Genomic DNA, 14,766 nt, shown 5'->3' on the forward strand with positions numbered 1-14,766 from the left:
TCTGCTGTATTGACATGCTGACAGCCAATGCATGGGAACACTCGTCTGGAAAAATTGAATGTGTGCCTGCAACATGGCACAGGCAGTTTGCACTAGATGCTCTTCAGAAGTCTCTTCCAACTCAACTAGTCTGATCTAATGTTTTCTTCTTCCTACCTTCTACTTTCCCTAGCAGTTCATGGTGGGGAAATCTCTGACGACATTTCTTCTTAGCCTTGCACTAGCAGAAGGCATTGAATACCCATAAGCATGTCCCAGTAGAGGCATTGACCCTGTCACTCTCTGGGAAGGAGGCGTGTACCTTCCGATTGGGTAAGAGCTGTGGATTGTCTCGAGATGCTTTAACCATCTGATCTGCTTTGCAAAAAGCCAGCGTGGAACGTGTTCTTTGGAAGTCTTGTGCGTTCATTCAGTTGAGCTGGGTTTCCACATCTCTGACACTAGCAAACCTCAGTCTGAAGCAGGACAATGCAAATCTTTTTGAGGTGACCAATACCTGTTCAGTTCCTTATAAATTTGGTTTTATTTCCTCATGCTCATTTCCAGAAACCCCTGAGCTGTATCCCTTGGAAAAACATGCTGAAACACGAGAACCTTAGAACAACACGAGAGAGTAAATGAACCTCAGTTTTCAGATTTAAGAAAACTTTGTTATTCTTATTTCTTTTTTAATTTTCTTTTTCAGTTTGTTCAGTATGACAATCTAGTGAAATTCATCTTTACAAAACGTTCTCTTTTTATCAAAAGTTGGCATTACCTTTAATTCATTTTGAAGCTTGGATTTCTAGGGCAGCGAGTTTCAGCAAGAGCCCTGTCTGAACTTTTGAGGACTGCTTATTGACCTCTCTGTACAATATAATAGCATTGGCTTTCTTTGTTTAATTGTGTGGCACATGGTATATTCCAAGAATGCCTTTTCTAAAGAGGAGACTCAATCTGTATTTACATCAAAAGCCTTTATTCATTAGTTAAAAAAATTGCACATCCTTTTGCAATAAAAGATCTTGAAGCATTCCTAAGGTAGCTAATACTGTTTTGTATTTCTGTGTTTGTAATTTTACAGGTGAGGAAGAGGAGGCCAGATAGTTGAATCTGTCATTGACCCATAGTGGCACAGTTCCAACACCCATTACTTTCAGCCTGAGGGTATCTTTTCTTTAACTGTGCTTCCTATGGCTTCTGCAACACAGAAATAGTGCTATAGTCATTAAGGCTGCTTAGAATGATTAGTTTATTTGCTAAAAGCAGAGTAGCAGTGTTGCAACTCAGCAGTCCATGCACTCTTAGCTGGAATTACATTTCAGAATCATTCCCGGATGTTTGGCTGTTCTGTTGAAGTTACTTTTGAACAGAGCAACAGCTCTTTCAGTGTAAAGAACAAAATGGGCTTTCTGTGCAAACAGCTGTGGATTGCCTTTCAAGCACCATTTTTTGTTCTTGTTACTAAACAAAGATGCAGCTGTCATTAAAATCCAAAAACCTGCATTTCACAAGTAAAGGCCTAGGGTTTGGTTGTGGGTTCTTTTGTTTGTTTGATTTGCTTGTTTGTTTGGTTTTAATTTTATTTTTAAAACAAAAATGTGTTTGCATTTGCCCAGAGTACCTCTGTTACTTAAAAATCCAGGAATGATCAGTGACATGCCTTCACATGCACTACTTTGCTCATCAGGGCCACCTTTTCTGTATAGGTATTTCGCTGGAGTCATATGATGACAATTCTGCTATGGACAGTGGAAACACTTTGAAGTATTGAGAAAATGCCTCACAGCTAGATGCTGAATGAGTGATATGTAAACCATTTTAAAATAGTGTCTGATGCAGAAGGTATCACCTAGGAGCATTCCTTCTGACACATAGGCAGTAATACACTGGAAAAAAAGAAAGGTGGCAAACTAAAGCTGTCAGAAGTGAATATGTAACTGCAGCTAATGTATTATCAGGATCAAAATTGGACTGTACAGCTATATGGATAACCGAAGTGTGGAAATGTCATGGAAATATTCTAGATGTTCAATGATAATGAATAGCCTTGATATAATGGGCAACAACCATATGTTAGAAATAAACCTTATTTCAGAGGATACTTTGTAATAAAATAAATCTCTCCTTCTAAATTATCTTTATAGATCATTTCCCTGGAAGTGTGTGATTTTATAGTGCTTACAAGGCTTCCTACAGTGAGCTTCAGGGTAGCGAAAGCTGTCAAGTAATTTGTATTGAGAGGAAGGACTTCTGATTTGATTTCTGTGGTGCTGAAGTGGAATATGTAGTTCTGACAGGAAAAGAACGTGGCAGAGATGGATTGTTTTTTTGTGTTTTGTTTTGTATGGTTTGGGGTTGGGGTTTTTTTCTGTGGTTTTTTTTTGTTTGTTTGTTTTTGTTTGTTTGTTTTTTTCTAATTAGCTTTAGTCTTTAAGACTGATTTGGCAGTGTGAGTACCTATGTGGTGTTGGATCATCATGTAATTCGTGTTAATGGAGTCCTTACATATTATTAATTGGACGTTAGTTTAAGATCACTGGTTATGAAAGCCTAAATGAATGCAAAATAGATGAAGGTTGTAACAAATGGGAATAATGTAATTTTAATACACTTTAATGATCACCTCGACATGGGGCTGATAGCTTTTAAGTGTACTTGAAAAGTTGATAAAGATTCTAAAAAATGTTGCTAAAGATTCTAAAGTTTTTGCTTTGTGTGCAGCTTATAAATGATCTGGGATCCATCACCCCAAGCAAAGAGCTGTTTTTCTTTAGGATTGTAATGTATAGTGGAATGGCTACCCTGACGCTTTGGAAAATGCAATACTTGGGTTTCATAAGTATTTACAGCATCCAAAACATCATAAACACATTGTATGCGAGAGGTGCCTCCACTTGGAAAGTTGTAGACAACATAGAGTGTGTTGCATGTCATGAAAGCTGCTTCAGCATCTTTGCTATTGCATGATGTGTCCCAGGTGTGCTCTACTGCCATGGTTATGTGGTTGATTTTAGTGATTACAATGTTTCCTTCAGTCTCTGGTTCTGCATGTATTGCCCAGAGCCCTTGCTCATCAATGGCAAGATCTATTTTTGTAGGTGGAGTAAGCTGATAAGCAGGAATTCTTCCAGCCCCTGGCAATAGCATTTGGTCAGTTATGTTTCTTTTCTGGATATTGAATTTAATTATTTCATTTAAGGAGCCGTATCTGTGATAGAACAGGAAACCCTGATATATGACATGGCCAGTTCCTTGCCAGGGAAATGGCAGAGTGACTTTGCGAGCTTTTAGCATATGATTGCTTTCCATGAATGTCATGATATTTGCAAATTCAAAAAGAACATTATTTACAGAACCATTTAATAAATAGATCTTTGCATGCTTTTTGCCAGGATCTTTCATCCAAGAGCCATGCTTATCTCCAGTCTTCTTAAATATCTTTAGGGACTTAATACCTGCAAGCATGTGGTCACAACCTGCAAAGAAACACCCAAATATGAGAAAAAATTAATTAAAATATAATTTCTTTGAATTACTTAGTTTCCTTTTAATCCTATTATAAGAGGTATGTTAATATAACAGTAAAGGTGTCAGCAGCATGGCTATGATAAGTAGTGTTGAAACTAATTTTACATAATATATTCAGCATCTCCTCCTAAGGAAACTTCATAACTTCGTTACAATAGTCTGCTCTTTTCTACTCTATGAGACCAGTGTTATCCAAAACAGAGTCTATTGGTGTACCTGAAAAGTGAGCAAGAGCATAGTCAGTGATTCTATGGTTGTGCCTGTCAGAACTTACAGGGCTTTAATTTTTACTTCCGAGAAGTTACTTCTGCTTTAAATCAACACAGTAAAATAATCAAACTTACTGAAGGCATACTAATTAAAATCCATTTTCCTGGTATGCCATGTGTATAGCTTTTTTGTTTCAGGAATTCTCTTATTGTCTGTTAGCCTCTTTTATTTTTTTTAATAATGTCAAATAAAAATAGATCATTATTATAAGAGAAAGTCAAAACATTCAGTAATCTTACCATTTCCCTTCCCAACACCTGCAAAACAAAGGAACTAGGACAAATAAATGTATCACAATTGATTGTGAATGCTTATACATTAAGGTGGGCTTTAAATGAAGTGTGCTAGCAATTCTTATGCTACAAGCATGGCCTGGAGATTTACTTAATTGTTTAGCTCGCTATAGACACAAAATTGGCAGCATCAGAGAGCAAGCCATAGTTTTGGCTTCATTACATTTTGTATGCACTTTCAACAGATGCTTGAGACCAAAAAACACCACATTTGTCAAAAACTTGGGCATCCAGATGCCAAGATCTTTATCCAGTATCATCCTTTTCAGGAAAAATTCTACTGCAAAGCATATTAGCAAACTCGTTTACCAAAGGCACTCATAAATTACAAGAGACACTATTTGAAGTTTAAAGAATTGCCTTTAGTGAAGTGCATCTATTTTAGTAAACAGAACATAGCCCTAAGGCAGAAAACTCTGGCAGTAGATGAAATAAGGAAAGCAAAACCAGCCTCGTTGTTTGGCCTGATATGAACCTATTGAAGTCAGTGGCAGGATTCCAGTTGTCTGTAGAGAGCAACCTTTATGTAATTTGTGTGTACTGATACCCTCTAACCAAAGCATTTAGATATGCTGCTACAGCATGGACCATGAGAGTTCTCACTCTAGATGCACCTTCCTTGAGCAAGCTTTCCCAAAGCTAATATTTATTGATTAGATAGATTCTAAAAACTTAAAAAACCTGTTGCATCCAAATACCTAGCCAGCCTTAGCACTATCTTCCTCTGCAGGAGAGATAATTTGATTGACAACTGAAATCTATGAATAATATCTCTCTTTTTTGAGAGAATTTTCACTCTCTGGCTTTCAAAACAGATTGGAGGAAGACTGAGAAACAGAGGCACTTACAGTGGGAAAAAAGTTTACTGTTTTTTTTCCACATTCTCCACAATAATATCTTTAAAGCTCACTATTTCTTATCATACCCCCAAATGCACAGATCATTTCCCATTTCCCACCAAAGCAGGATGAGGTATCAACTACTGCATGTAAAAACAGTGATTCTACGTGATTGTTAAAGTCTTTGTGAATTTGAACCTAAAACAAAGTTGGACTTAAACCACATTTTTTTTTTTTGCTAGAGTTCTGGAACAGCTCTGCAAAATAATTGTAACTTCTGGCTAATATATGATAACATAGAAGCAGAGCTGCTATTTGCTAGGTCTTGCTACTTTTTTCTAAGTGCTGTAAAATCTGCACAGGGACTAATTTTACCATTGGCATCAGTGGGACAAGCCTTTGACTGGTACTGATGAAAATAAAGTTGCTATGAAATATTGCAATAAAATTAATAATTTCCAATAAGGGAAATGGAAAGTATTTTTTTTCCCTCTAAAACTTATAAAGATAATTTTTTCTGTGTCCTTACCACAGTCAGTTTAAGAATCCTACATTTTTGCTGCCTCAAAAAAATGCCTAATGTTCAAAAAATCTATGTATGGAAAAAGAAATCTTGATATTCAGAGCGTTCAGCTGTGGGGTAATATTAGACCTTAGAATCAGAATAGGTGATTGCTTCTGTTACCATCTGCCTTATTAATCTTTTATTATATTATAAACTTATTTGTAAGATTAAATCTAACTGTGTTGAAGGTAGTAGAATTGTAAAATTAATGATGCTAAAGATCTTTCACCCAGCTTTTTAAAAAAGCAGGTTATATTTCTTACTGTTTATTTTTAGTTTCTTCCTAGTTTTGAATGAAAAAGAAACAGACTACTTCAAATATGTCTACAATATATTATTTACATCTATAACCAACTTTCCTAAGGCAAAGATACTTATAAAACTTTATTTTTTTAAGGTATAGGTTGTTTATATATTTTTCATACTAAGTACCTTACCACTTAATTTTCAGACAGGAACTGAGCTTTGCTTGCAGCTAAGCCAGTGTGTTCTTGTGACAAAATACATGGAAGGGAGAGGGAGAGAAAGAATAACAGAGGACAGTAAAACAGACACAGATTGTAGAAATTAACTAAGTCCTTTTATTAAGTTGTTAGCTCTCCTTTGAGTTGAGCTTTTGACCCCTGCTCACACCAATAAACAAAGACCACCATTAATTTCTTGGCAGAGCGGCAATACTCGGAAATGCACTGGCATTTTTTCTGTGGCTTTGCAAGGGTGTACCTACAGAGGCTTTTTACATAACTTTCTAATAAAAAGCAGCTTCCAACGAACCATTTTGATAGGCAGCAAAGTATCTGCAAAATAAGTGTTTGAACTGTGCTTTCTTCCTTCCCTCTCCCATGCTATTTTTTTAGTGTTTTTTTTTTTTTTTTTTTTTTTTTGTCTAATATTTACACAGGCAAATTATCCCTGTATCAGCATGCATGTACTGGCTCATTCACATCAAATTTCTGAAAAGTAGTCTGTTCTTACTTGCATTAAGCATGAGCTTAAGTTTCTTTTTTGTTTCTGCTTCTTCAAATAGCTGCTGTTTCACCAGGTCTTCATGTACTTCTATACATGTATTAGAAACTGTGACAGATCCAAAGTAGTCAATGTCCCTCTGTGCTCGTTCAATTCTTGTTAGTAAATTCTCTACTTCACTTTTAACCTCAGCCTTATAACTGTTTAGTTGTGCCAGGCGTGACAGTACCATCTTTGAAAAGTCTCGGAATTCTTCCACATAATCCAGTATGTCTTGGTTGCATTTTTCCAGCCTCTTCTTGAGTTAGAACACAGGAAGAAAATACATGGATAAACATGTATATTCTGATATATGATTACAACCTCATTCATGATTGCTTTAAAGACTGCATCGTTCTTTCCTTTCCAGTCCCCCTTCCCCCCCCCCCCCCCCCCCCCCCCCATCTATTTCAAACTGATGGTCTGTTGCTGTTTATCTACATGAAATGGACACATTAGACTAACATTAGCATTCACAACTCTGGACAAAAAAAACACATTTGTTTTCTTGATGTGGTTACTGACCACCAGATACTTCATTTTGTTGCCCTAAGTGGGAAAAGTGCTCTGGTGGAAGCAGCCAGAGACACTTAAGTGCACATGATCTCTGACTTCTTGCTTTCCAGAAACTTTTCAGAGCTCCTGTATGACTGTTGGTGAAGCGGTCACAAAAGTTTTTCTGATTGAAATCTAAAACGTGAACATTTCACATAAATACACCTCTTCTGACCAAGAGAGTATCTAGTGTGGCTGGTTTTCATTCATTTAAAATAGAAAATTAAAATCCTGTATTTGAGAAGGGTGCTGGTTTTTTTTTGTCATTTTTTTGCTCTATTTAAAAACAAAACACACCCAACAACAGATCTTTCTTTATACCTAGATTCAACTTATCAATGTTTTTAAAGGTGAGGAAAATGGTTTCTCAGTTCTAAAGCATCTGCTTTTATGAAGATCATAGGTGGCCTGAAAACAGAAGCCCAACTGCCACTTTGAGAAGGTGAGGAAATTGAACTGATATATAAACCCAAACACAGAATCACAGTAGACCTAACTTGGTTGCTCTGATTTGGTCTTTTAAGCACAGGTTTCATGTGTTTTATATAAGGTGGTGGTGTTTGAATAGGGGATGTCTGAGTTTTGCTAAATGAGTTTGCAGTATGCAGGTGTTCCAAGTATACTTGGCAGTGGTTGTTTGTTTTGAAAAGTGCTCATTGTGTCGTGTCCTCCTTCCCCCCTCCCCCCCCCCCCCCCCCCCCCCCCCCCCCCCCCCCCCCCCCCCCCCCCCCCCCCGCCTACTTATATGTGACCATAAGTTTCCAGGATGTTGCACTTTCTACAATTTTAAGTATTTTCAGGTGTTCTCTTCAAGATCTGCCTCACCCTTTTTCTTGTACTTTGTTTCTTGTCGCTTGCACCAAATGCCACAAGTAGAATTGCATCATTTTTAATGGGTGCTAAATAAATGCAAATGACCATGTGAAGTTATTCCTACAGTGGCTAAGAAAATTTAAATCTTAGTCTATACAACGAGAACAGAATACCAGGCTAATCCTTCTGATTTTTCTGTGTTGTGATAAGAGCAGCGAGAGCTTTGTACAAAAAGGGAATGCAAGATCAGGCAAGTTAAAGCTTCTCTAAGAGTCTGCAATACAAGTCAGGAGCCAAGGACATGTTAGTGACTTAAAATTTACTATGTATGAATACAGCATGCTATTGAATACAGCATGCTATATTGAAAAGGGATTTTGAAGTTCTGGTAGTTTTCTGCTGCAGAAAAAGAAGGTGGTACTGGTGCTTTTGTGTAATTAACTGAAAGCAAATGTCTATTTCAGCCTCACAGCTCTAAGGGGATTATTTCAGCTCCTAGTTAGAATGCAAATATGCTGCTAGTTTACAAAAATATGTTTTAAACTTTCTTCCAGGTATGCTCATCTGTACAAAGGAAAAATACCTGATATCTATTAGTGTCCTTATTGTCTGTAGTAATTCTACTGGTAACAATACAGTTACACTACTCCCTATGATGGATTGTGACAGTGCTATAAATATTTGTATATCTAGCTAAATTTACTGATGTAAAATAATACAAGTGATAACAGAATAAGAATATAACATTATGAAGTCATATCCTGTAGTAAATAATAATGTGGTAATTAGGAATCATTATAGTTAAAGATTTAGCTACAATTTTACTTATTTGAAAAAGCTGGAAATTTATCTCCCTTATATTGTTTATCATGCAGACTGTTGTGTGTTCATATACATAGAAGAAACTTCTTACATTTTCAAACCTCCTTGCAGAATTATACAACTAGCACATACCTCTAAAGACAGGAAACGCCGGTCAATGTAATTCATCAATGCTGCATCTTGCATCATATATTGTGCTGCTCCCATGGTGCTTGTTAGGAAAGAAACTAATAAAAATCGAAGTTGCAAGACTACCATTGTTTCATAAAATCCTGAAGCAAAACAGTAGTGAATTAAGTGTGTCTCTGTGTGTGGATGGCAATCCCAAACACTACTGACAGTCCAGGATTATATGCAATTTAAGAGTTGTCTGATGCCGTGATGTGAAAAAGTAATACTAAAAATTACTAAAAAGTTAAAAATACCGTGGCTGCAAGTATTAAAAAGACTTAAAATGGCAGTTTCAGTTTGCCATTAAAAAAATAAATCGTGGAAGAGGAGCTGAATGTGTTTATTTCTAGAAGCCATATGACTGTTTTCCAGTCTGTGATCCTCTGATCAATCCCAGATGTTCAGTACTGAGTCACATAAAGCCTGTAGGCCAAATTTTATACAAATAAAAATAATTTGTTTTCCTTTCTTTTTCCTCCCATCTGCCTTCCCATGTGACCAACACTGTGTGCAGTATGTAGCTGGTCTAAGTCAGCATAGATTCAGTCAGTGGAGCACTGGTCATTCCTTAACAGGGAGATCTGCATAATGTCTGTAGCTATTTCAACAACCACAGCTGTTACTGTAAAACAATCTAAATCAATTTTTTTCACTTTCAGTATTCAGCCTATCTGGAGTGAGACACTAGGACTGAAAAAATATTTTTAATTTTTTGCTTGTCCTTCAGTACTTTTCCAGATACAATAAAAATACTTAACACAGTTTTGTGTCAATTTAATGTAGTCCTTGATAGGTCTCTTATTTTGCGACAATAATTCCACTCAGGATGATTTAAAAATTATCTGTAATTAACTTTTGTGGGCCTATTGCATTTGAGGAAATATTTATTTAATCTTTTTCATCATTTCCATGAGTGAAAGCCTTCTCTGGAAATATGCATGGCTATGCTAACACTGTATTTGCTAGGAAACTGTGTGTTAGGATGTTAGAAGGCTCTTTGTATCTGAATCTAAACAGGATATCTCTGTTTGTCTTTCTCAGAATTCTCCACCTCTTCACTGTTTTTAAGTTCCATTTTTTTCTCTACATTTCTTTTCCCCTCATAGTTACACAGCTTTTTTTTTCTTTTCTTTCTGACTACCTTGTATGTGAGCATGCGTTTTGTGCTAGAATTCAGGAAAATGTGACACAGCAGGCAGATTTTTACTGCTGTTTGCTTGCTTGTTGCAAGGTATGCATGCTTTACAGGCAAATTTTACAGAAATGCATAGATAAGTATTTTTATTGTAATATTGCTTCATCTTAAAAGGCATAAATAATTTGCCAGTTTCTATTTAAAGGTGAAATCAGTGATGCACAAAGAGTTCTATACCAAGCGATGCACTTGGTTCTAAACTCCAGTGTTATTTCACTTTATTCCAGAACTTATGTTTGAGAGGACAAAAAGTTGGATCCTTAAAGCGTTATGCACTGAGAACAGACATCCTAGGAAGTGTGGTCTTTCTTGATTATTCCTATGGTACATCTTGAGAAAGTGTGCTGTCTCCCACAGAACGATCAGCTTCAACACTAGGGTAGAATACAGGAAACCAGTTCCTTTTCTAAGTCCCTAGGTGAACCTGGAATCCTTTTGAGTTGTTCTCCGAGTTTGGTATGTCTATCACAATAATCTAAGGTAATGACCAGGAGATGAAAACTGCGGAATTCAATAGGCTGATTTCTTCATTTAGGGGAGGGAGGATTCATATATCTTTGTAAAATAAAATCTATCACAGTTTGCCTGCAGTTTGGAACAAGCCTGACTTAACTTGTGATTGCAAGTCCTACCTTAAGGTAATGTGAAGCAGCAACTCAACTTTATGACTTTTAATATTCTTTTTCACTGCAGTTTGTAATCTAGGTTGCCATCTAATATAAGGCAGTAGTCTCTTGGAGTATGGTGAAGCATCAGTCCAGGCAGAACTCCTTACTGAAAGTTTTTCCTTAGAAGAGATATTACATTTTTTTTTTTTATAATTGCAGACAATTCCTCAGACTTCACTAGATGAACAATGTCATTTATCAGTTTCACAGCAGGTTTATTTCTATTTGAATCCAGATCACCTAACCAAATAAAATGGCCTAAGCAAAATAAGACAAACTTTCAAGAAAACATACTTTAAAGTCAAGATTTAAATATATAATTTATTTCTTTCATCTTAAAAAAAGGGACAAATTATCTACAAAGCAAAGTATCTTGAACTTCTAAGCATACTTTATAAGGTTAAGCATGTTGCATAAGAAACTGGATTTTGTAATATTGCTCCATCATTGCTTAGAATTGCCAGCAGTTGAAAGACCAGAATCTTTGAAGGATTTCTGTTAATGAGACATTCCCATGCTTACTAAACCATAATCTCTAGGTAAATGGCAATGATGGTCCATGTCAGATGCTGTATTCTGGGAGGGCATGTTATAGCATCTGGTTAAGAATGGAGCTTTGTTGGTTTTGCTTTTGTTGATGGGTTTTTTTTTTAATTTGTTCTATAATTTCCAGTTCTGTTCTGCCTAGGTATATTCATATACATTTTTTTTCCAGCTACATATTAGCTATGTATTTAATATATATACATTTATGATAATAATTTAAAGCAGGATTGCTTGGCATGCCTGGGAAGAAATTAATCTCAGTGCACAAGATGTTACACACCAACAGAGCAGAAAGATTATTCTTATCTCAAGGAACACTTTTTCTCTTATGAAATACTCCTGGAGTAGGTTTCTTATTACTATGTCAACTTGACAGGCAAACTTCTAAAAGGAAACAAGTATGTCAGTATAAGTGTATATGCCTTTTCACTGTTTTTGTCCACTCTCTGGGTAAGATGGTATTCTTTTCCTGCCATTGGTGCTTCTTTGCTGCACTTATTTGACATTTTCGCCATTTGGTGTCTCTGTTTTGACAGCTATTTGAAGTTTCCAAATGAAAAATAGGTGTTTTCAGTTCCTCATCTATGTCATGATTTTGATTTCAGATGCTGGATGGGGAAAAAATGTCATTTCTTTAAGATATTATTTCATTCTTACACTACTACACACTATATTTTGCTGGTGTTTCTGTTTTAAAAGTAAGTTTCTTTCTAGCATTTCAGTTGGTAAAACTAGAGCAGGACCACAATAAGTCAGGCTTTCTGCAGCAATATGCAGCCCTCTGGTACTTGCAAGTCCTGTTACAGTCAAGCGGGATGTAGCGAACTCTTGAGTTTACTTCTACGCAGAATCTCATTTCTGCATCACACTCATGATGGAGAAATCTTGTCTATCATGAGTGTCCTGGTTTAAGCCCAGGCTGTAAATCAGAACCACGCAGTCTACTCCACCCCCCTGCCTTTCTTTCCCCAACTCCTGGAGGGATGGGAAGGACAACAGAAAGAATGTAACTCCCACAGGTTGAGATAAGAACAGTCCAGTAACTAAGGTATAACACAAACCAGTACTGCTACAACCAATAGTAATAATGATAAGGGAAATAACAAGGGAAGAGGATACAATACCACCCACTGATACCCAGCTCGACTGAGCAGTGATCTAGACCTTCCAGGTAACTCTCAGTTTACATCCTGGCCATGAAGTGCTGTGCTACAAAATACCCCTTTGGTTAGTTTGGGTCAGGTGTCCTGTCTCTGCTTCTTCCCTGCTTCCCCTCCTCCCTGGCAGAGCATGAGACTGGGAAAGTCCTTGGTCAGACAAAACATTTGAGCAGTAACTGTTATCGGTGTTATCAGCTCTGTTCCCAGGCTGAAAGTCAAAAATACAGCACTGCACCAGCTGCTAAGGAGAAAAATGACTTCTACTGCTGAACCCAGGATGAGATAGAACCTCAGCCATGGAGACCTTGAGATTACTGCTCAAGGAACCTCCTTGTCTTGTCAGAGATGAGTCTCTTTGATTTATTGCAGATCTCCAGCTCTTCCACATCACTGTTGTAGCTTCCTGTTCCATGTCTTCCTCAGTTTTTTGACTTACCTCCAGTCCCGCTGAAGCTTCCTGTAGGGATGCCTTAGTTCCTCCCAGGAACCACGAGACATAATTGTTGTCCCACCAGAGCCATAACACATAAACCTCATTGTGTCATTGTTGGATCTGTCCATGTCTGTGATGCTAATAGACTCACAGTGTGCACTGTAAACACAGCCTCACATTTTTCTTTCTGAGCTTTGTGAACATCCCTGACTCCCAGGCTCCCTCACTTTTCTTCCTTGGCTTTTACTTGCTCTCCTAATGCTATTCCTAATACTCTTCCTAATGCTCTCCTAATGCTGTAGGAAAATGTTATTCTCCCACCTGAAAAAGGTGGGAAGACCCTGCTCCTGTGTCTTACAGATGAGTAATACACATATATATATAGATATAGATACAGATATAGGTACAGATACAGATATACATATAGATATATATATATATACATCAGGTTTTACTCCTGAAGACAAGACTGGCTTAAAACAGGGCTGGTTATGTTATTCATCTTTGGTTTACCTCTACATGTAAAACAATAATAGATAGATTTAAAAAAAGCATCAGGCACAGTCTGTTTTACAGCTTTCTACATTACTGACCTTGTACAAACCTGCAACAGAATAACTGCTACTCAGCTACTCCTCACTCATACATGAGTGCGTATGTGCCTCGTGGGTTTGTATCTCATGATCATTAGTCAAATGTGTTACGAGCAAAACAAAAGAAAAAGGTATAGCTATCTGAAATAATGGGATTTTGTTTGCAATTGCAATTTTGCTTTGGTTTACAGTTGCCTAATTCATCAGGTTTTGGTGCTGATAAAAAATAATGATGCATTAGATTAATTATATGTAGTGTATTGCCTTCTGTATTTTCTATTTTTGTTCAGACTTGGGTCTACAGAGTCACATTTCTTGTTAGTACTGGCCACTATACCATTGATATAGGTTGTCTAATGCTGGGATCTGTGAGGTTAGAAAATATTTTTGTTATTGATTCCAATGAATTAATTCTAATTAACCCAACATTTCCAATTCTGTCTTATTTTTTTTGTAAACTACTTTCAGTTCTATATCTTAGAGGGTGATTCACATTTTTGTAAAAAAGACAAACATATGAAATCCAGTTGATTTCCTTAAGTGGTGTTCAGCTACGAGAATAGTGTCAGTAGTGATATCAGTAAGGAATGTAACACTGTGTTAAAGACTGCTGAATTTTGGGATTCAGAGAAAGGCCTCCACTAGGCGGCTCTCAAGCCTTTAGAATTGAAAGGCAAACATCACTGAAACAAGCTGTTTCCAAACTCTGAATGGGATAAACCAGACATAAGGAAGTATGTTTCAGATGGTCCAAAATGATAGAGAGAAACACAAATATTGATTAAATCTTTTCTTAAATATTTTTCTACTTAAAATCACTTTCTACCCTATGCATAAGAGTGAAGCAAGAGCTAGGTGCCTGCAATTGCAGAGACAGGCATCAGTGTATATGAAGCCAGCAAAAGGAGTCAGGAAAAGGGGGAAAGTCTTTTTTGCCAGCCACTTGAGCAAGTGAGGACCAGCCTTAGGAGTTGGAGGGGCCACAGTTCTTGGGAGCATCTTGGCTGAAGCCCCAGCCAAAGCCCCAACCAAAGCCTTGGCCAAATCCCACCAAATCTTCCCCTGAGACAGGCTCCAGGGAAAACTCTTTCGTGCACAGCTCTTGTCCGGTCCACACGGTGGCGGTGGTGGTTCAGGGGCAGGAAGCGGGGCCTGAGCCCATAGGGTACGTGACCATAGCTGCTCACAGGTCAGACTGGCCCAGGGTGTGAAGGAGCCCCCGGGGCAGCTATTCTGAGCTGCTGCTCCTGAGGGCAGAGCTCCTGCAGCCGGGGGCTCTCCCTGCGGCTGGGAGCTGGTCGAGGGGAGAGCCCTCCCTGTGAAGGTGG

The 14,766-nt window shown here is 37.5% G+C and overlaps 1 protein-coding gene across 2 annotated transcripts; it reads right to left on the bottom strand.

Annotated features, from left to right (window-relative positions):
• Window positions 1-937: 937 nt before the first annotated feature.
• OLFML1 (olfactomedin like 1) lies at window positions 938-9,223 on the bottom strand. Of its 2 annotated transcripts, none has more exons than XM_031050480.2 (3): window positions 8,805-9,223; window positions 6,453-6,738; window positions 938-3,458 (listed from the first exon to the last, which is right to left on the bottom strand). In XM_031050480.2, the coding sequence occupies exons 1-3, from the start codon at window positions 8,928-8,930 to the stop codon at window positions 2,680-2,682; spliced, it is 1,191 nt and encodes a 396-aa protein (XP_030906340.2). In that variant the 5' UTR covers window positions 8,931-9,223; the 3' UTR covers window positions 938-2,679. The 2 variants fall into 2 exon arrangements, with proteins under 2 accessions (XP_030906340.2, XP_005150669.2); XM_005150612.3 differs by having other exon boundaries at window positions 6,453-6,741.
• Between the last annotated feature and the right edge of the window lie 5,543 nt (window positions 9,224-14,766).

This window comes from Melopsittacus undulatus, chromosome 8 (assembly GCF_012275295.1).
Source record: "Melopsittacus undulatus isolate bMelUnd1 chromosome 8, bMelUnd1.mat.Z, whole genome shotgun sequence".
NCBI classification, from domain to species: domain Eukaryota; kingdom Metazoa; phylum Chordata; class Aves; order Psittaciformes; family Psittaculidae; genus Melopsittacus; species Melopsittacus undulatus.